Genomic DNA, 20,842 nt, shown 5'->3' with positions numbered 1-20,842 from the left:
TGATAACTGGCCCAGCTGCAACTCCTTAGGGGCAAGATTACTTTCTACACTATCTTTATTTGCTTATATTCTATCCCCCTACACAGAGATGAAGTGGATGCAGTCATCTGAAGAGCTGCATGATGGCAGCCCCAGGCTGACACCCATTAAGAACAGCCCCCTCTCACTGCTTCCCAAGGAGGTTTCCCCAGCCAGAATCCCCCCAGTTACCTCTGTGTTCCCCAGAAACACCTGAATGTCTCCCCCACAGGGATCCCCAGGAAGGGGCAGCTGTGAGCATGCTGGAGCATTAGCACTAAGCAAGGAGGACACTGAAAAGGGAGCATCTCACAGCCTCCCTCCCCAGAGGAAATTCTGGGAAAGGATTCCTATTGCCATAGAACAAAGAGAAAACAGCAGCAGCAGCAAGGGGAAAAAAAAAAAAAAACAAACCCAAAACAATGAAACCCAACCCAAACCCAAGAATTTTTGCTTCCTGGAAAAATAGTTTCTTAAATGCTTGTGGGAATCAAATAACAACATTTCTGAGTCACATTTCCAAAGCAGATGATGCTTCTGAGCAATGCAGGATGGAGATTACTGCAAACCTGGCATGTAATTCATCCCAATTAAACTCCACTTACTGCACTCACTGTGGATCATCTTGCCTTTCATTTCTATTTAATGCAGCTTAAAACTAGACAGAAATGTGGCCTGCTCATCACCCACAGCACTAAACTGCAGCATGAGAGATGATGCTCTCTCCAAACCCCACAGCAAGGCAGACACAGGGATTGACTTTGGGAGGACTTGTAAAGCACAAAGAACATGGGATCCTCTCCTGGATCCTGCTCCTGTGCAGCACTGAGGGTGCACCTGGAGACAGTGGCAGTCTGTTCATTGCCTGGCACAGCACACATCAGACTGACCACTCTGTGAACTCTGGGGGTGTCCTGAGCAGAGCCAGGAGCTGCATTTCATGAGACTTGTGGGTCCCTCCCAACTCAGGATATTCTGTGAATCTAATAACCCTCCAAAGCTCATCAAGCTGTGACAAGAGCATAGAAAGACCCAGTTCCTTGGGGCTGCAAAGGAAGGACAGACAAGCTTCCTAAAATAAGCAAGAATGTGACTTTTTGAGGCATCACCTACCCTTTGGAAAGGAGCTGTCTGGCAGCTCAAATGTTAGCATGCCCTGCCATAACCCTACCCATGTGCTCACGTCCTTAGTGACACAGCAGGTTATTTTAGCCCACAAAAACCCATAGCACAGCTCAGGTCTTTGCATCCAGGAGACACACAGTGGGGTTGAAGGCTAATCCTGTCCTTGGAGGATGCAGGGTTTGACCAACACAGGGGGGGAAAACACATCAGATGGTTTTTCATGATAATTTACCAGGCAATAACTACCAAAGGAAGGTGCTGGGATATTCCTGCCCTGCCTTTGCAAGCAGACTGCCTGCACTTTGGGATGCTGCAGAGGTGGCTGTGCCCTGTGCTCACCCCTCCCTGCACACAACACCAGGAGGTTACTACCCAGAGAGGCAGAGCTGCTGTTACAGAGTGCATACCTAAAATCCACGCAGTGGAGAGAGCCCTGGAGCAAGTGAGGTGCTTATCAAGGACAAAAGCACGCAGGGAATTCCTAGGGCAAAGGGCAGGATCCGTGAGGATGGGGCAGGAACCTCCTGCCCACGCATACCTGCAGCTGCTTGCTCTTCTTTCTCACCCTCCCAAAGCTGCCTGGGTGTGCTGGGGAAGGCTGTGCTGGGGTTTGCTTAGTGCAGCACAGGGCTGAGCCCAGGCTGCCCTGCCAGCCACCAGGGAAAGGAGGGCTGGAGGGATTTTCCTCTGTTGTCTCATATATCAAGAGTTTTATTATCATTATAGTGCAAGGATTCCATATCCCCAGAGTTTCATACCTCCTCAATGCTTCTCACAGGCATCTCCTCTAAGCACTGACTGTTCCTGGTCCTTGCAGTCCTCATCTGGCTGCAGATCCCACCAACCCACTCTTTTATACCACTGTTCTTATTGGCTACAGGTGTGGCCTGTTAACATCAGGCCTGCTCCTCATTTTTAGTAATTGGTTCAGCTGCAACTCTTTGGGGATAAGATTACATTCTGCACCACCTTCATAGTGTATCCCCTACATTCCTGGAGCCCAGGTGTCACAGGGACAGCCTGCAGGCTCTGCCCTGCTCAGCACAGGAGTTTCCCCATCATGGGCTCTGTGACATGGCCCAGTGTCCCACCATGGGGCTGCACCTCCAGCCCTTGCTGGGAAAGGCCTGCCAGGGATGTGGGCAAAGTTTTGTCTCAGGGCCTCTCACTGCTCACAGTGACCCCCAGATGTGTTAGAAAGTCTCTTTTCCCAGCCTGGCTGTTGAAGAAGGAGTCAGAGCTCTTCAGTTCTTGGTCTCAAGGTTGTTTATTGTATCTTATCTATAAAATATTTTCTCCTGTCCAGCTGAGGTCCCTTCTCTGCCTGCCCCCAGGGCAGTGTTATCTTTTTATACTAAAAACTACATGTACATTATTTACAATTACTTCCCAATACCTATCACCTATGTTAGACAGGGAGCTTCTACTCTAAACCAATCCAAAAGTGCCAACATCACAGCAGAAGATGGAGGCCAAGAAGAAGGAGAAAGGCTGGATGCACCCAGATTCCTCCATCTTGCCTCCTGAACCCCCATACCAAAAACCCCAAAATCTACTTTTTCACCTTGTGATAAATTCACTATCATTCCACTTAAACTGTCGTGGCTTGCAGATCTTCATCCAAGGTTGGTAATTTGCTCCATGGGTCATAATCAAACCCACAGGGGCATCTTGGGCTCTGTGCCAGGGTCTCTGAGCCCCCTGGCAGGCTCTGGGCTGCTCAGGACAGCCAGAGGGACGTTCTGGGTCCTGACAGACACAGACCTGGTGGGGCCCCAGCTCCACAAGCACACCTGGGCAGGTGACCTGGGGCAAGCCCTCCAAAGACAAGTGCCCTGTCACCAAGGTGAGCCACATCTCCTCCTCCCTGAGCTGCCCTCTCCCTCAGGGGAGGCAGAGTGTACAAACTGGTCCTTATCCCACCTGGGATGTGGCAAGAGAGGAAGAACTTGGTCCCAGAGCAATGGCAGAGGAAGCTCTGTGATGGAACAGGAACCCTGCTGCAGCATCCCTCACCCCCGTGAACTAAAAAGGCAACTCAGCCCTTTCAGTTAAGCACTCAAATCCACATAAAACATCCTCTCACTTCCCTTGCTGTCCCAGGGAGGAGCCATCCTGGTGCCCAGGGATCAGTGGGTGCCCTGCTCTTGGGAGTGGGCAGAGCTGCTTGCCCCAGAGCAGAGCCAGCAGCACGCAGGGGTGGGTGAGCAGAGGCTGGGACTGCAGCCTGGGGCAGGCTGGCTCCTCTCCAGCCCTCCTGGGTGGATGGGTGGGTGGGTGTGCAGCCAGCAGAGGCTCTGGGAAGGAGGCAGCAAAGCCCACCCAGCCCAGAGATGCTCTGAGCTCCCCACATGGCTCCACAGTGCACTCACTCTGAGCCATCCCATGGCTCTACAAACAGTTGTGCCCTTCACAACCTCCCAAATTCCCCCACAGCCCACTGCCAGAAGAAACAGCCTGGCCCTCCCTTTGTCTCCAGGGCTGAAAAAAAAAAAAAAACCAAAGAAAAAAAAAGTCACATTTCTGGGCAAAGAGCCCTCTTTCAGCAGGAGTGGGTTGCATCAGAAAGAAAAAGCTGACCCCAGATCCACCTCCTTCACCATGTAAGAAAAAAACCCACCAAATTACCCTCTGGTTACATGAAAACCAGATCCACCCTTGAAGTCATTTAAAACTGAAACTTCATCCAAGGCTCATTTGCCCGCTGATGGATGGGGTGTTGTAACGTGCAAGGGTAAGCACAGCCTGGAAAGGCTCTGAGGCTTGCAAAACAGCCACCTCCAGAGGATTTCTGGAAAGATGGAAAACTGATTAAATTTAACAACAACAACAAAAAAAAAATTAAAAAGCTGACCAAAAAGAGCATTTAGGCCGATAACTTTCCAGGATGGGTTTATCAGGGACAGCCTCCAAGCCAACACCCACCCCCTCAGCAGGCACTGCTGTGCCTCCCTGGGGAGAAATGCAGCAAGAGGCAGGGGTCACTGCCAGCCCAGCTGGCTGACATGGACTGATCCTGCCCGGGGGCAGCGGAAAAGCCTCCAGCCTACTCACTCTGGCAAAGAAATAGAGGTTACAAGAAGAGTCTTCCTGCTGTTTAGCATTGTGGATCCCACTGAGCACAGCCATGTGGTCATCCCCAGGCTTCCCATCCCTGGAAGGGGCACCAAAGGGTCAGGTGGCCCCCAGGGAGAAGGAGGAAAAAGACTTGTACGTGCATGTGAGTAAAATACAAGAAAAATCTATTATGCAGCAGTGTGGAGAGTAAAGCAGTGCCACCTCCCCTTTAATATTTCAGTGGAAGCCCCCCTGGAGTGGACATTTGGGCCAGCAGTGGCCATCAGGAGCTGCAGGAGCATCCTGGCTCACCCCAGCCTGGTGTTCCCCCAGCAGCAGCCCTGCCCCTGCTCTGCTGCTGCAACCCAACACCGCCTGCAGGAACAGCAGAACCCCAGCACGGCTCCCCTGGGAGCTCAGGAATGGCTGGGCAAGCTCTAAGTGCTCGGCTGGCCGGGGGCCAGAGCCCTCAGCACCTCTGTCTGCCTGGAGCTGTCTCTGCCCTTTGCTGTTCAGGGAGCCCCAAAGCCCTGGCAGGCTGCAGGGGAATGGGGCAGAGCCAGCTGAGCTGGGGCTTGCACAGGGCAGGAACCAGGGTGGCTCCAGGGACACGTGTGTGACACCCATAAGGAGCACCCCGAGTGTGGTCCTGCCCTCTGCATCCCCGCCTGAGAGCCAAGCACTCAGCACAGCCATCGGGAGTGCATGTCACAGAGGGACTGGTGCTCAGAGGGACAGCTGCTCACCCTCCCGAGGCCACAAGCTCCTCTTCATCCACAGGCTAAAGCAGGCAGAGCAGCTGTGAAACTGAACATCCCTGAATTGAGCATCCCTGAACTGAACATCCCTGAACTGAGCATCCCTGAACTGAACATCCCTGAAATCACCATCCCTGAATTGAGCATCCCTGAGTTGAACATCCCTGAACTGAACATCCCTGAATTGACCATCCCTGAACTGAACATCCCTGAAATGAACATCCCTGAACTGAACATCCCTGAAATGAACATCCCTGAAATGAACATCCCTGAACTGAACATCCCTGAATTCACCATCCCTGAATTCACCATCCCTGAATTCACCATCCCTGAATTCACCATCCCTGAACTGAACATCACTGAAATCACCATCCCTGAATTGAGCATCCCTGAGTTGAACATCCCTGAACTGAACATCCCTGAAATGAACATCCCTGAATTGACCATCCCTGAATTGACCATCCCTGAACTGACCATCCCTGAACTGAGCATCCCTGAACTGAGCATCCCTGAATTGACCATCCCTGAATTGACCATCCCTGAAATGAACATCCCTGAAATGAACATCCCTGAACTGAACATCCCTGAAATGAACATCCCTGAACTGAACATCCCTGAACTGAGCATCCCTGAACTGAGCATCCCTGAATTCACCATCCCTGAACTGAGCATCCCTGAACTGAGCATCCCTGAATTCACCATCCCTGAACTGAACATCCCTGAAATGAACATCCCTGAATTCACCATCCCTGAATTCACCATCCCTGAATTCACCATCCCTGCTCAGACGAGGTTAGCACATCCCCCTCACTGCTCAGCATCCCCTATCAGGTTTCCAGAGGAAGAGCCAGTGCCATTAGCAGATGGCTTATCCAGACAGGACAGCAAGAAACCAGCTGAGGCCTCTCATTTGACCTTAACTGATTTTTCAGAGGGCAGGGAGCACGGCTGAGGCATCCACAGAGGCCAGAAATCACCAAAGCAGCAGCACCCTGTGCCCCAGAGCATCCCTCACCCCCGTGAACTAAAAAGGCAACTCAGCCCTTTCAGTTAAGCACTCAAATCCACACAAAACACGTTCTCACTTCCCTTGCTGTCCCAGGGAGGAGCCAGCCTGGTGCCCAGGGGATCAGTGGGTGCCCCTGCTCCTGTTGCTACCACATGCAGGGGGTACCTCTGCCTCAGGAAAAGGAGCAGGCAAAGCCATTTTCCCCTCCAGACTCAGCTCAGCTGTGGCTCAGGTTGCTCTAACAAGGTGCTTCATCTCACCTGCATCACAAACTGGATTTTGCTATGAAGTCTCAATATCACCACCCCAGTGCCAGCAACATCCATGCAGGTGGGATGGGAGATGCTGGGCGGAAAAACAGCTCAGTGGGCTGGAGAGGGGACAACAGGGAGCTCCTGACCAGCCAGGGTGATGGGGCCAGCCTGGATCCCAGCTCAGGTGCTGGCTCAGCTCTCAGCACTCCTGTCACTCAGTGTGGGGTGAGAGATGTGGCAGGGAGCCTGAGCACCACCTGGGAATGGCAGAGGGCAGCAGTGCCAGCAGCGTGCCCTGGGCAGCCCACGCAGGGCACACAGGAGCTGCTGCCTGCTCTGTGGGCACCAGGGCTTCCTGCCCCAGCGCTGCTGTGCCCCCCAGTCACATGGGCTGTGGCTTCTGAGCTGCTGTTCCTCCCCCCCAAATCCTTATCACCTGCAGAGGAAGCTGCAGGAGATGTGCAGGGAGATAGGGGATGCTGCTGAGAGGCTGTGAGGATGAGACCTCCCCTCCTCCACCCCACAACTATCCCACATTAGGGGCTGGAGCAGGGAGGCTGAGGATCCTGCCCAGACACTGCTTCTACAGGGCATGCTGGCCTCTTCCCAGGCTGCCTTGCCAGCAGCAGCCTCATGCAGGTGGCCTTCAAGAGCTCTTGAACATCCTCTTGAAGTGAGAACCAGAGGCAGCTGTGGGCTGCCTGACCTGTTATCATCAGCACATCTCTCCTGCTCACCCTCAGCTGCAAGAAAATACGAGTAAAAAACCAAAGCTGATCCTCCCAGTGAGCAAAGCAGGATGCTGCTACCACCCAGCCAGTGCTGGGGAGCTCAAGGAGATGGGCAGCAGGTGGGAAATGCCAGGCAAGGGCTCCAGCAATCCTCCTCCTGCAATGCTGGGGCTCCCTCCTGTCCTCCATGGAAAGCCTGTGCAGCTGTGGGGTTTGGTACCGAATCCCAAGCTGGGCATCCAGGGCTGCTGGCTGTACCCAGTCCCACGTGCAAGGCTGGCACCCCTGAGAGCCATGGACTTGTGGCACTGTCACCATCCAGGACACAGGAGCCCATTCCCACCCCAGAGAGAGGCACTGCCCCAGCTCTTGCTGGCACAGATGCTGCTCTGAAGACCTTGGTGTCCCTGTCCCTGATGAAATCGGGCTGGTGGCAGCCTAGAGACCCTCCAGTCATCTCCCTGTCTGAGAGGCACAAAGTTCCACTGACTCATGTGGAAAGGGGAAGCTCTGGTGCTCTGGCCAGGCTGCCTGGGGAAGCTCCACAACCCATCCCCAGGGTGACCTTCCTTCTGCATGGCATGGCAGGTTCCATCCCCCAGGCCTGCTGGAGAGAAATGCAATGGCCTTTAAGGAGCAGAATGAACCAGAGGGAGGATGGGATGAAGATCTGTGAGCACAGCTCCTGCCCCTCTTCCTCCCTTCCCTGCAGGGAGGATCTCACACAGCTGCAGGGAGACCCCCGGGTGGGCAGGGACAATGATGAGGCACCAACAGTGCTGGGAAGAGGGTGAGGGGCTGAAGGGAGCTGCTCTCTGCTCTCTGTGTCCTTCATGGAAGGGCTGAAGAGGGAACCCTCCTGTGCAATGTCTCTGCATCCCTCTCCTGGACCTTACAGTGCCACTGATGTCCCCAGGCAGCCAGAGTGCTCAGTGCCATGAGGGGAAGGGGATGGCACCAGGCAGACTGGCAAGCAGGGCAGAGGTGGCAATCCAGCAGCTCTCAAAGCACAGCTCACAGCCTGGCAGGGCCAGTGAGGGAGCCCTGGCAAAGGTGGATCTGGGGACCCGAGTGTCCAACAGCAGCAAACTCTCCTTGGGGCATTTGAGGGATTTCTGCACTCAACAAAAGTGCCTTCCCTTCCCAACTTTCATGCCCAGGGGTCATGCCCTGTCACAAAGCAATTGGAGACAAGAGTTGGACACATTGTCCCCAGGACAGGGCACAAAGGCAAGGAGTGAAAAGCAAAGGACAGAAAAGATTTGTCACAGGGGCAGCAAATATCAGCGATGCTCAAAATGCTGTGACTCAGGTTTCACCCACCCCTCCAGATGACACAAATCAAGTTTCCACGACAGATTTGCAGCAGAGGTGACCAGGAGCAGGATTTACAGCTGGCAGGACCCTCAGTGGCAGCAGGGAGTGGCCTGTCCCTGTCCCCACCAGGGCTTGGACTCTGCAGTGTGAGGGCAATGCTGGGAAGAGGAGGCTGGGATGAAGATCCCATCAGCTGCTGGGCTGCTCGAGGTCACCACAACAGCCTGGCCCCTTCCTGCCCCATGCTCAGCTCAAAAGCTGCTCTGGGGCTGGCAGGGCTGAGGATTTGCCAGAGCACAGATGTGACTTCCAGATGTGTGCCTTCCCCTCCATGCCCCTCTGTGCCACTGAGTGCAGAGAGGCCCAGGGGCTGCAGCACCTCCAGCACTCAATGCAGGGAGCACCTCCTCCTCCTCCTCCTCCTCCTCCTCGGGGTCTCCATCTGAGCCACTTCTCCACCCCAGCACAACCCAGACAAAGTCACCAGAGCAGCTGCACTGAAACCAAACCTGTCCCAGGGTGGTTGGAAATGGAAGCAGGGACTCTCCTCTTGCCTTTCCCCCAGATTTGCTCTGTCAGGATGGGACCCCCTGGGCTGGTTTCACTTTCCAATGCCAAGGCAGGATTTTGGGGGATGAGCAGCCAAAGGCATTCCTTACAGCACCATCCAAGTGAAGATGTCCAGGCACTGCCCAAGCCACACTCCCTGGCACATGACAGCACTTTCAGTTTATGGGGGAGAAGCAGAAGCTCATGGTGATGGTGTGAAACCACTTGAGACTGCGTTTATTCAATGACCTCACCTGGGATTTATTTGGTCCCCAGAACTGGAGACCTCTTCCTGTTTCTACTCCAACCTGCTCCATGGTTCATATCAAACCTGATGCATCAATGCTCCAAAAATTTCATTCCCTCACCTCTAGAGCTCTTCACAAAGTGTCCCAGAGCCTGAGCTGCTGGAGGTTGCACAGACAATAATCCAAGTAGCAGCAAGACCTTGAGAATAGGCTGACACAAGGCACTACAGGACATGTGAGACACAGAGGAGGAAAAAAAAAACCCAATAAAAATCAATTTCTGCTGCTTTGCTGGGACATAGAAACAAGCAGAGCCAACTCCCCACTGCCCTGGCAGTGCTTGGGGTCTGCTGGAACCAGGGACACAGCTCTTGGCTCTCCTGAAGCTGAGGAGGGCTGAGAGCTGCAGGGATTAACAGGACAAGGACTGCAAGCTCAGGAGAGAAGGAGGGTGTGCAGAGTGCCCTGGAGCCCTGGCAGGAGGAGCCAGAGGCGGGTGAGTGATGTCTGAGGGCAGGAATCCAAGCACAGGAGCTTGGAGAGATGGGCCAGGGGCACCAGGAAGGACCTTGGCAGGCAGTGTCCAAATGCTCAGCAAACAAAGCCAGGCACCCCTGCCCCACCTGCTGCCAGCTGGGAAGCACAGCTGGGGTGCAGCTCCCCAGGGCAGGCAGCCAAGGGGGTGAAAGTCCCCTGGGACATTCCCAGCATGGCCAGGCCCCACCACAGCCAGCCTGACTGGGCTGGGGCTACACCAGCACTGGTGAGGAGGAGGAGGCGGAGGGATGGAGGATGCACTGGCACATGCAGGGGGATGTCCTTTAACCACCACACCATCAGCACTTCTGGGAGCAGGTAAACAGGAAAAAGACCCTCAGGCAGCTCTGTGCCCAAGCCTGCAGTGACACTGTCCCTGATGTGGCCATTCCCAGCCCTGCCTGGTGTGGCCCCACCACGGGCGATGCTCCAAGGGAGCAGGATGGGCTCTGCACGGGATCCCAGCAGGAGAGAGCACAGGACAGCCCAGAGGGAATCGGGGCAGCTCCAGCAGAGACAGAGAGCAGGACAGCCCCCAGAGCCAGGAGGCAGCAGAGCAGCCACAGCAGGGCTGTGTGTGTCACCCAGAGCATCCCTCCCTCCAGGCTCTGGGGACAGCACACAGCCAGCTCCTGGGGATGGAGTCTGGAGCCAGCAGAAAAGGCAGCCCTGGTGTCATTATATTACAAAGGTTCTACTACTGTCATGACATTGCAAGGGTTCCATAGTGCTGGAGTTTCACACCTCCTTGATGTTTCTTGTAGGCAGCTCCTCTGGGCACTCACTCTTCCTTGTCCTCACAGCAGCCAACTGACTCTAGTTCCACCAATCCACTCTTTTATAACACTCTTCTTATTGGCTACAGCTGTGGCCTGTTAACATCAGGCCTGCTCCTTATCTTTAATAATTAACCAAGCTGCAACTCCTCAGGGGTAAGATGACTTTCTATACTACCTTTATTTACTTATGTTCTATCCCCCTACACAACCCTTGTCCCTAAGATGCTTCAGCCACGTCCCAAAGGACCAGGACTGGGAAGGCAGGAGTCCTGCACACCCCCCTATGGATAAAGGCTGGGGGTGAGCTGCAAACACAAGGCAGCACAGCTCTGGGATTCCATATGTCAAGGCAGGGAAAAAAAAAAAAAAAAAGAGTCATATTCCAAGAAAAGGAAAATAAATGTGTTTGTAATGGGTTGGGGAGAAAACACAACCTGTAAGTCACAGTCCTACACTTTCTGCTGTGGCTTTTGGCCACTGCATCCTTAAGGCCAAGCAGCTCAGCACAACATCTCACATCACAGAGATCATGTGCTGGACATGACCTTCCCTGGCATGATTTTAAACCAGCACCATGGGTTTGCCTGGCTGGGACAGCCAGGGGATGCTCTGGGACACCCTACTGACAGCACAGGAAGGGACTGACCAAAACCTCAGAGCCACAAATGTTTACAAACACAAGGGAGGACCTGCAGAGGAAAACAAGGGAGAGATCCATCCCACATTCTGGAAGGCTTTCCATGGCTCCCCACCCACCCAGCCAAGTTCAGGACCCCAGATCAGGCTAGAGTACAGGGACAGCAGAGATGGAGCTAAAAATCAGTTTGAAAATCCCAGAGACTTTCAGAGTATGAGCTGGCAGCATCCTAAAGCTCTGCTGACTGGTACAGCCATGGTGTGCCAGCTTCTGCCAGACATCAGCCCATGGCTGTTTGGGTGCTCAGGGTGCTCCCAATCCTGAATCCTCCTGCCATGCCCTGGATCAAGGTGTTCAATAGATGACAAGGACAGACTGAGAGGCAGCAAAGTGCTCAGAGATGAGGACAGGAGGGATGAGCCTGGCAGATCAGAAGCAGACAGCCCTGGCCTAGAGTTCCAAGTGCTGGGGGATCTCCAGAAAGGCTGAAAATTCTCAGAAATGAGGAAGTCTCTCATTGGAATCAATGTGAAAAAGCTTTTTCCACGTAAAACAGCACTTTGTTCAAAATAAGAACACTCAAAACTTAAAGATTAAAACCATTTAGGAGGACAGCTTTTTCCAGCACTGCAGAGTTCCTTTGGGAATGGCTGCTATCACCATGTCCTTTCCTAAGGGCTCTCCCTGGTCTGCAAGACACCCTCTCAGCAGGGAGGGCCTGATGTCAGACCTGCAGCAGCAAAACCACACTGCTGGACCAGAGGAGCAGGAGCAGCCATGAGATCAGCCAGGACACAGCCAGGGACGGGCTGGATGCTGAACTGACCCCCATGGGACACCAGCAGCAGCAGCCACCACCACCAAGTGAACTGAGGAGCTCCCAGGTTTCTGTGAGCATCCCCAGGTGCCAGGCACCACACAGCCCTCCCCATACAGCTGCTGCACATCTGGGGAACACCCAGAGCTCCTTTCATCCCTCTCTGGACAGGTATCCCTCGGATAGCAAAAGATTTTAAAATCAGAGAAAATTTGGGGAGTTAGGAAGAAAGTTAGGCTTAGTAGGCCCTGGGAGATGTTAGGCCTTGTGTTTGTATATGTGTTAGTATATGGTAAGTGATATAATTGTTAGATGTGATTTGATAGAATTATTGCTTAAAGAATCATGAGAAACTATGTTAGAGGTTTGAGGAGGATCATGAGAAATCCACGCTTGGATGAAATCACTGTATACAACAGAACAATGTAAGTTTAATAATTAATATGAAAGTGATATAATGATAGAATATAAAACATGTTTGGCCTGAAACCATGTCAGAGTCAGATTTGGGTCTGTGCACCCCTGACACCCAGAGCTCTTCAATAAAAGCACCTGCATGGAATCATTCTGTGATGTTGTGCTCCTGAATGCTAACACCCCCAGCTGCTCCAGTGCAGCATCATCTTCCACCATCCCCTCACCAAGCCTGCTTGGCCAAGGGGAAAGAGGGAGGATGTGGGGGGGAGCCTTTCAAAAGCATTGTAAAAGCTTCAAAATGTTCTGATTTCTACTGCTCTTAAACCCCAGAGAACACTAGAAAAGTAAAAATTCTTCTGCACTGACTTCACCCATTTCCTTCTACTGCATGGCAAGGTGCAGCCAATGTTTTTTCAGCTCAGAGCTGCTGGGGTTTTCTGTGCTCAAAGGCCCACACCTCCTCACCACAGGCTGCAAGCTCTTCCTGGGCTCCCCACACCCTCCTTCAGGGTGAGCTTCACTCTGGGTCTCACCAAACCTGCAGCAGCCCCTGAGCAGGGACACAGCACGGGGGCTGCCACAGCCCTGCCAGGTCACACAGCCCCAGGGCCACTGCCACACACCCAGCCCTGAGCCCTGCAGCACCAGCCTGCCCTGGCTGAGCCAGCACCGAGCACAGACCGTCCCTGCTGGCCTCCTCACCTGCCAGAGCACAGCCCAGCATGGGGCTGGGGGGCTCTACAGCCCTGCAGGACAGAAACCACAGCCTGGTCCCAGGGACAGAAACCACAGCCTGATCCCAGGGACAGAAACCACAGCCTGATCCCAGGGACAGAAACCACAGCCTGGTCCCAGGGACAGCACCCACAGCCTGATCCCAGGGACAGAAACCACAGCCTGATCCCCAGGGACAGCACCCACAGGGACAGCACCCACAGCCTGATCCCAGGGACAGCACTCACAGGGACAGCACTCACAGCCTGATCCCAGGGACAGCACCCACAGCCTGATCCCAGGGACAGCACCCACAGGGACAGCACTCACAGGGACAGCACTCACAGCCTGATCCCAGGGACAGAAACCACAGCCTGATCCCAGGGACAGCACTCACAGCCTGATCCCCAGGGACAGCACTCACAGCCTGATCCCAGGGACAGCACTCACAGCCTGATCCCAGGGACAGCACTCACAGGGACAGCACCCACAGCCTGACCCCAGGGACAGCACTCACAGGGACAGCACCCACAGCCTGATCCTCAGGGACAGCACTCACAGGGACAGCACTCACAGCCTGATCCCAGGGACAGCACTCACAGCCTGATCCCAGGGACAGCACCCACAGGGACAGCACTCACAGCCTGATCCCCAAGAGAGCCCACAGCTCCTGCCAGCTTGTCCCATGGCCTGGAGGGTGTCAGGACCCAGGACGTCCCTCTGGCTGTCCTGAGCAGCCCAGAGCCTGCCAGGGGGCTCAGAGACCCTGGCACAGAGCCCAAGATGCCCCTGTGGGTTTGATTATGACCCATGGAGCAAGTTACCAACCTTAGATGAAGATCTGCAAGCCATGACAGTTTAAGTGGAATGACAGTGAATTTATCATGGGGTGAACAAGTAGATTTTGGGGTTTTCTAGCATGGAGGTTCAGGGGGCAAGGTGGAGGAATCTGGGCATGTCCAGCCTTTCTCCTTCTTGGCCTCCATCTTCTGCTGTGATGTTGGCACTTACAGATTGGTTTAGAGTAGAAGCTCACTGTCTAACATAGGTGACAGGTATTGGGAAGTGATTGTAAACATTGTACATGTAGTTTTTAGTATAAAGACATAACCCTGCCCTGGGGGCACTCAGGGTGCCTGGAACTGCCCTGCTGGATGGACCTCAGCAGGGCAGGAGAAAGAATTTTATAGATAAGGAACAATAAACAACCTTGAGACGAGAACTGAAGAGCTCTGACTCCTTCTTCAAGCACCAGGCTGGCAAAAGAGACTTTCTAACACATCTCAGGGTCACTGTGAGCAGCTAAAGCCCCGACAGGAGGGGATGCTCAGCACAAACTCTGTCAAGCCCAGCCCAGCAGGATCCCACTTTGGCACAGACAGGGGAGTTGGACACACAATCAAACATGTTCCCCTTCCAGCAGCTCCTGAGGTTGCCATCCACAGGCTGAGCTGCTGCAGCTCATCAATAAGCCTGCAGCTCCAGCAGAAGGGTGTGGGATGGAGCCTAAACTGTAACAGGAGGGTCTGTTCTGAGAGCCCTGCTCCACTCCATGTGTTCCCAACTGGCCAGGCTGCCCATCACAGCTCACTGATGTGGGTCAGCTCCAAAAGGACACAACAGCCCCAGTGCCCCCTGGAGGGGAAGGTCCCAGCCAAAGAGCAGTGCCCAGGCTCCCAGAACACAGAATTTACACCAAGCCTGCTCTCCTGGGCAACTCAGTGGCCAAGCCTGCCCTGCCACACACAGCACTGGGGGACTGGGAGCTCAGGGCTGCTCAGGGCAGGGGACTTCAGCACTGACTCAGGGCTGCAGAGCCTCTCCTCCTGTGTCTGCAATCTGTAAGATATGCAGGAGGCCACAGGCCTGCTCACAGGGGACAGCCAGCATGTCCTGGGGGTGTTCACAGGGCAGCCACTGCCATCAGATAAGGAGCCAGCAAACGCTTTGAGATAAGGGTAAGGATAAAGGATAAGGATGACCATCCCCACCATCCCTGCTGTGCAGGCAGGGCAGCTCAAAGAGAGCAGCAGAGACATCCCAGGCTGGCTCAGCCCCTCAGCATGGAGATGGGGCACATGGAAGTTCTGTATAAAACAGCAGAACAGCCCCTGGTGACAGGAGGTGACAGAGCTGAGCATGATGGCACCTCCTGGCACACAATCTGCAAGGCCACATGTTCAGAGCCAGCTCACTGAGGTGCTCCTGCTGCCACACATGGTATCCAGCCATGGCAAGGAGAAAGCCAAGCCCTGAAAAACTGTTGGACTGATTATTTCTCAGCCCCTTGATGTTGGTGAGAAATAATCAGTCCAACACTTTGCAAAAAACCTCTCCAGCACATTCGAATTAGTGGGCTTGGACCCCATAAGGCAATTCCTTCCACGTGGCTGATGGCAGGGGCAGGAACCAGATGGATGGGGGGACACGGTGCAGGTACTAGGGGAAAACAGCAGCCAGCCAACTTCCAGCTGCTCTCCAGGTTTAGAGAAGTTTTTGAGATGCCAAGGGAGGAGGTAACACATCTTACTGTGTGGGGAGGGGTTTTATAACCCGCCCCTCCTGGTGGATGCTACCAAGAGTAAAACTGGGATGGCAAAGGGATGTGAATGAGGGCAGAGGCTGTTTCAGTTTGGAGGTGAAGGCAGAGCAGAGCTCACTTGCTTTGTGTGTAGCACAAATGCCCTCACAGGCAGGAAGGGGGACAGAAAAAACCTTCCCTCAAAAGCTCCCACAGCAGAGCATCAGCAGGGGAAGCTCCAACCATCCTGAGAGTCACAAGCCCTGCTCTGCTCTCCCTGGCCACCCCAGCCCTTGTGCAGCCCCTGCTCCAGGGGCAGCTCCCTCCTGCCTTTCCTGCCCTCTGCATCCATGGCTGGGGGAGCAGGAGGGGACCCTCCAGTGCAGGAGCCATCCTGCACCCCAAGAGGAGCTCACTCTGAAGCCATTTTATCCTTCAGAACCATTTCTGGCTCACTCACTTCTAAAGAGCTCCAAGCTCCTCAGTTTAAGCAAATGGCCCCAAAAAAACATAATTAAAGAAGCTGTGCCCCAGTGGGCTAATGAAAGAGGCTGGTGCTTGAAACGGCTGAGGCGAGTACGAGCCACACTTCAGAGCCACTTTGCATTAATATTTTACAGCTCATTTCTTTTCTTTTACACAGGCAATGGCTTTTCTCCACCTCCAAGGGACTGAGCTCATTTCACTGAAAGCAAGAATGCAACCAGGGTTTTTGTGAGGTAGTTTTTTTTTCTCCTCTCTCTCCCCTGTAAAACAAACATCTGCTCCAAATTTTCAGCTCACTCTCTGAGCAAACTCTCTGAATTTTCTGACGTGTTTCAAGGCAAACAGTTCAATTTGAAACTGGCCTATAACCCCCCCAGCATGAGAAGGTAAGAATGCAAGACCCTTTTTTATTAAAAATAAAGAACCAGTTAACACAGGAAGTTTAAAAGAAAATAAATGCATAAAAGACAACTGACTCGAGGGATTTAGCTCTACTTTGCTCTGGGTTCTTAACAAAAAGAATAGAAAATTATTAGCACTCTTCCTATTGTAGCAGCCAGGCCCTCTGCAGAGTTATTAGCAAGAAAGCAATGCATTGGTAATTAAACCTGCCTGGAGCCCTGTGAACAAAAACAAGTATTAATTGAAAAAAAAAAAAAAGCCTTTTTTTTTTTGGCACAAACCAGGGTTGCATTTTGCACAGTTTTGAAGAAGTACAGGAGAAGGGAAAGGCTCCCTGGCCAGGGGAGCTCCCCCAGCCCGCAGCTCATGGAGATTCTCCTCACTCTGGGGAGGGGAGCTCAAGAAGAGCAGGTCCTGTCCAAGAGAAGAGGCTCTCATGTGGCAGCCCAGCTGGCTGGGGGCCCTGCTGAGCCCGAGCTGCCCACGGAGGGGACACACACAGGGTCTTTATGCACTGTCACAAAGCGCTACACAAGGGGCACAAAGCAGGGGACGAGGACAGGGCTGTCACACCAGCAAGGGCTCTCTGCTCTCCGTCCCCCAGCACCTCCTGGCTCCTGGGCAGGCAAGGCTGGGCAGTTCATGGTGGCCAACGAGGCCAGCTGGTTATCTGTCCATCTACAGCACAGGCACCAAGCCAGCTCTGCCAGGTCCACCACGGAGCCATGGCCCCAGGTGCCACATCTACACAGGCTCCTCCTCATCCAGCATCCCCCTGGTCCAACCTCACTGCTCTTAGGACATGCTGAAGCACAGAGAGACCTTCGTCCTTAAATCCCAAAAGTTCCTTGCAGAGGCCAGTCAGACCCTGCTGGCTTCAGTAACTTGAAATAAAGGTGGCACAGCAGCATGGCAGGGAGAGGGAACTCAGACCCATAGCACCAGGCTGCTGAGGCACCAAAGGCACAGAGCACAGGGGTTCCCTGGACCTCTGTCCAGCAGTGGGGTGACCTGCTCAGGCTCTGCTCCCCTCTAAACACAGAAAGCCAAGCACCACCCAAACATTGTTTTTAAGACAAAGAACTGGTTGCCTGTTGCAGAGTTCAGCAGAGATCAGAAGGACTGACAGATCCTGGGGCAGCAGCTGCTCCACAACACCTCTGACAGTGATGGCAAAGCTCCAAAATGAGCACCACCAACTGAGGAACCGTGGCAGTGGCTGTGCCCAGAGCCCTCTCCTGCTGGCACACTGCAGCTTTAGCCCACCTGCAGACGAGCCAGCACACCTCTGTCCCTTCATGCACTGCCCACACGCACCAGGAGCTTCCCAAGCTGCAGCCACAGGGCTGTGCTCTCCCCAGCACTGTCAACCCCAGGTTCCCCCATCCTCACCCACCCCTCCCTGGGACAAATGCACATCTCCCTTCTGCACAACCCACCAGGAGCAGAGAAAGGAGCACAGATGCTCTCTCTATAGCTGGTGTCCATGGAGACAGACCTCTCCAAGACATGGCCATCCACACAGGCCCAAAACCTCCATATGTTGTCTTTTATGCATTTATTTTCTTTTAAACTTCCTGTGTTAACTGATTCTTTATTTTTAACAAAAAAGGGTCTTGCATTCTTCCTGTGGATGTTCACCTGCTCTGAAATGGATAAAAACCCAAAATCATTCCTACTTGAGACAATTAACGTGTATCCAGGGTGGTCTAGAACTCCCTGGTGGTCTCCATCTCTCAAGAAACACAAGAACATCCATTAGAGACCCATGAACACAGCAATCTTTGCCCTCCCAGTCCCCAGACACCGTTTGGTGCAGATGCTGTTGCATGGGAAGGAACATCTCACCTCCTGACAGCTGCCACTCCCTCATGGTGCAAGCTGGGGCCAAACCAGAACCACCACCAAAAGCAAAACCCAGCTTACTGCTCCCTGTGCTGGCATGGCTTGTCTTGCTGGGGAGAAATGGATCCATGGCTGACACTACCCTGCACTGAAAGTGATGAGCTCAGCTCCAGATTGCTTCAGCCCCTGGTTCCCACCATGGCCATGTTGACCTCAAGGGGATGAGCCAGGAAGGGAATTCCTTGGTGTATTTGCCACATGAAGTGGAGCTGTCACACACCTGGTTTCTCCCAGGCATCCTCTTTCTGCCCAGAAAGCACATCCAGATAAAAATAGGGAAGCTGGCCAAGAACCCAGTACTGCTGGCCATCGATCCCATGGTTTGCCTGGCCTGCCTAGAAACCCAGGCATTATTTGTGTACACAGGCTGGCATTTCCAGCTGGAGCCCCACAGCTCTGCCCAGGAAGTGTTAAAGCAAAGCTCTGCTCCCCAGCCCTGCAAGCTCAGGGTGCTGGGTGACACCAGAGCAGGGGACTGAGGACAGGGTGAGTTGCTCTGGTGAGAGAGGATGCCATGGGGGAAGCATCAGAGAGATGGGGCTGAAGATACAGCAGCTCTTCAGCCTGATGTCCTCTGTGTCCAGCAAGGCCCACCTGGCCCCCTGGGAGGGTCACACATAGTGTGGGGACACCAGGAGCATTGGGAGGCACACGTGGGGAACCCAAAGCCACCAGCCAGACACCTTGCCTGTGGCACAGTAGAGAAGCCCCAAGGCATTTTCCTCTGTGACATTAAAAGAAACACAATCATCTCAGTCCCTGGGACACTCTGCTCTTGGATGTCTGCACAGCACAAGAACTCCCTGCAGCCATGGCTTTATCATTGTCAGGCCCACAGTTATAGAAGCCGAAATTCTCTAGATTTCCCCCAAAGGTGACAGGAACACACCCAGGCCTGTCCCCAGGAACAATCACCCCTGCAGACACCAGTGGGGACCTCTGTCCCCCGTGGGCACACGTGGGCTGTGGGCTCTGTCTCAGACCAGAATCTCCCCAGCAAAACCAACGTTTGCTCAGCCTGAGTTTAAGAACAACTTAAGCCCAGGGTCAACAGAATGCTGCTCTCCTCCCTCTCACACTGCCTCACTGCTCCCAGAGGCCATTCTGGGAAAGAGATGGGGGAGCTCCACATCCTCATGATGCTAAAGGCTCCCTCCAGATCTGCCTGCACACACCACAGGGCAGAAGGTAGAGGACTTGAAGGTTCTCAGGGCAAACCAAAGCCCCAAACTGGCATTTTGTGGACCTGCCACAGAGAGGTGGCCACCATCTCCATGTCCTTTCCTCATGTAAGCCCCTGGTACTAACAGCATCCCACCTTTCCATCCTGGACCAGCAGCACTTGCCAGGAGGGATGACAACCCCTCCCTGGCCTTGCTGGGCCTCAGTCACATCCCCAGCATGGGGAAGGCCAGTGCCACGGGCAGCACCACCTCTCCCACCTCCTGGCCTTCGTGCACATCCCCTCTTCCTCATGTCCCACACGGAGCAGAGACCCTGTCCTGGTGCTGGTGCACATGGAGGCAGGAAGGATAATTTAAGAAAACCTGGGAAACCAACACCAAGTTTAAGAGTGCAGAGCATGCCAGATCTCACCCCCTTCCCACCTTACGCCCATGCATAAGAAACCTGGTTTTGCACTCAGGTTTCTTACGCATCCTTTCCTCTGTGCTCCTCGTCCCCATCCAGCACAGGAAGCGGGCGCTCACCTGACCCTGTGCCATCACCCTCACAGGGCAACGGGGAAGAGAACGGAACCACAGCACAATATTTTGGGCTGGTTTTCCTACTGCTTAACCTTTTCCGTTTGCTCTCATCTGTTGCTCCGAGGTGCAACCGCAAAAAGGCTCACACTAACCCTGCCTCCTTCTGAGGCTCCCTACAGCCCTTAGGTGCTGCTCGCCAAGGCACCACCCGGGAAAACACCTCGTTTATCCCAGGGGAAGTTTGGTGCCGAGCAGGGATGCGGAAAGTTGGGAGGCGGCGCTGGGCGGGGGCAGCGGCGGTACCGGCCCGCGCATCCCCCGCGCATCCCCCGAGCACAGAGCGGCCCCGCGCTGGGACCCGGACCCCTCTCCGCCCCCGCGGCTGCCCGGGGGGACACGCCGGGCACGGCGAGCCCGGGGGTTCATTATTTTTCATTTTCTTCCTCCTCTCCTCGCCAGCGAGCCCCGGCGCTCCCCGAACGGCGGCTCCCGGAGGGCTCCGGCCCCGCCGCCCCGCCCGGGGCAGCGCAGCCCCTCCGCGCCCCTTCCCGCCGCACTCACCGGCGCCCTCGACCTTCTCGGAGCCGCGGCTCCAGGTGACCTGCCGCGTCTCCAGCTTCACCTGGAAAGTTTTCCGCTCGGGTCGCTGCGACTTTTTGGAGTAGAAGAGGGTCATGACGGTGCCCACCTCCAGGCTGCGGCACAGCTGCGCCGCCTCCGCCTCGCTGGGCGCCCCGGGGCCGGCGCCCGGCCCGGCCGCCATCGGCGCGGCGAACAAAGGGGAGCGGGAGCGCCCGAGCCCCGCCGCGCCCCGCGCCGCCGCCGCGGGAGGGGAGCCGAGCAGGGGGAGGAGGA

General features: G+C 54.5%; 1 protein-coding gene across 4 annotated transcripts in view; it reads right to left on the bottom strand.

Moving 5' to 3' along the window:
* Positions 1-20,842, bottom strand: part of PLCG1 (phospholipase C gamma 1) — a 45,685-nt gene extending 24,843 nt beyond the window's left edge. For all 4 annotated transcript variants that reach the window (XM_077187514.1, XM_077187516.1, XM_054644215.2 and 1 more), the window contains exon 1: positions 20,549-20,842. In XM_077187514.1, coding sequence (XP_077043629.1) covers positions 20,549-20,750 — 202 coding nt within the window. In that variant the 5' untranslated portion in view covers positions 20,751-20,842. The remainder of the gene's footprint in view (positions 1-20,548) is intronic.

This window comes from Agelaius phoeniceus, chromosome 17, assembly GCF_051311805.1.
Source record: "Agelaius phoeniceus isolate bAgePho1 chromosome 17, bAgePho1.hap1, whole genome shotgun sequence".
NCBI lineage: Eukaryota > Metazoa > Chordata > Aves > Passeriformes > Icteridae > Agelaius > Agelaius phoeniceus.
This window is presented reverse-complemented; position numbering and strand designations above follow the sequence as displayed.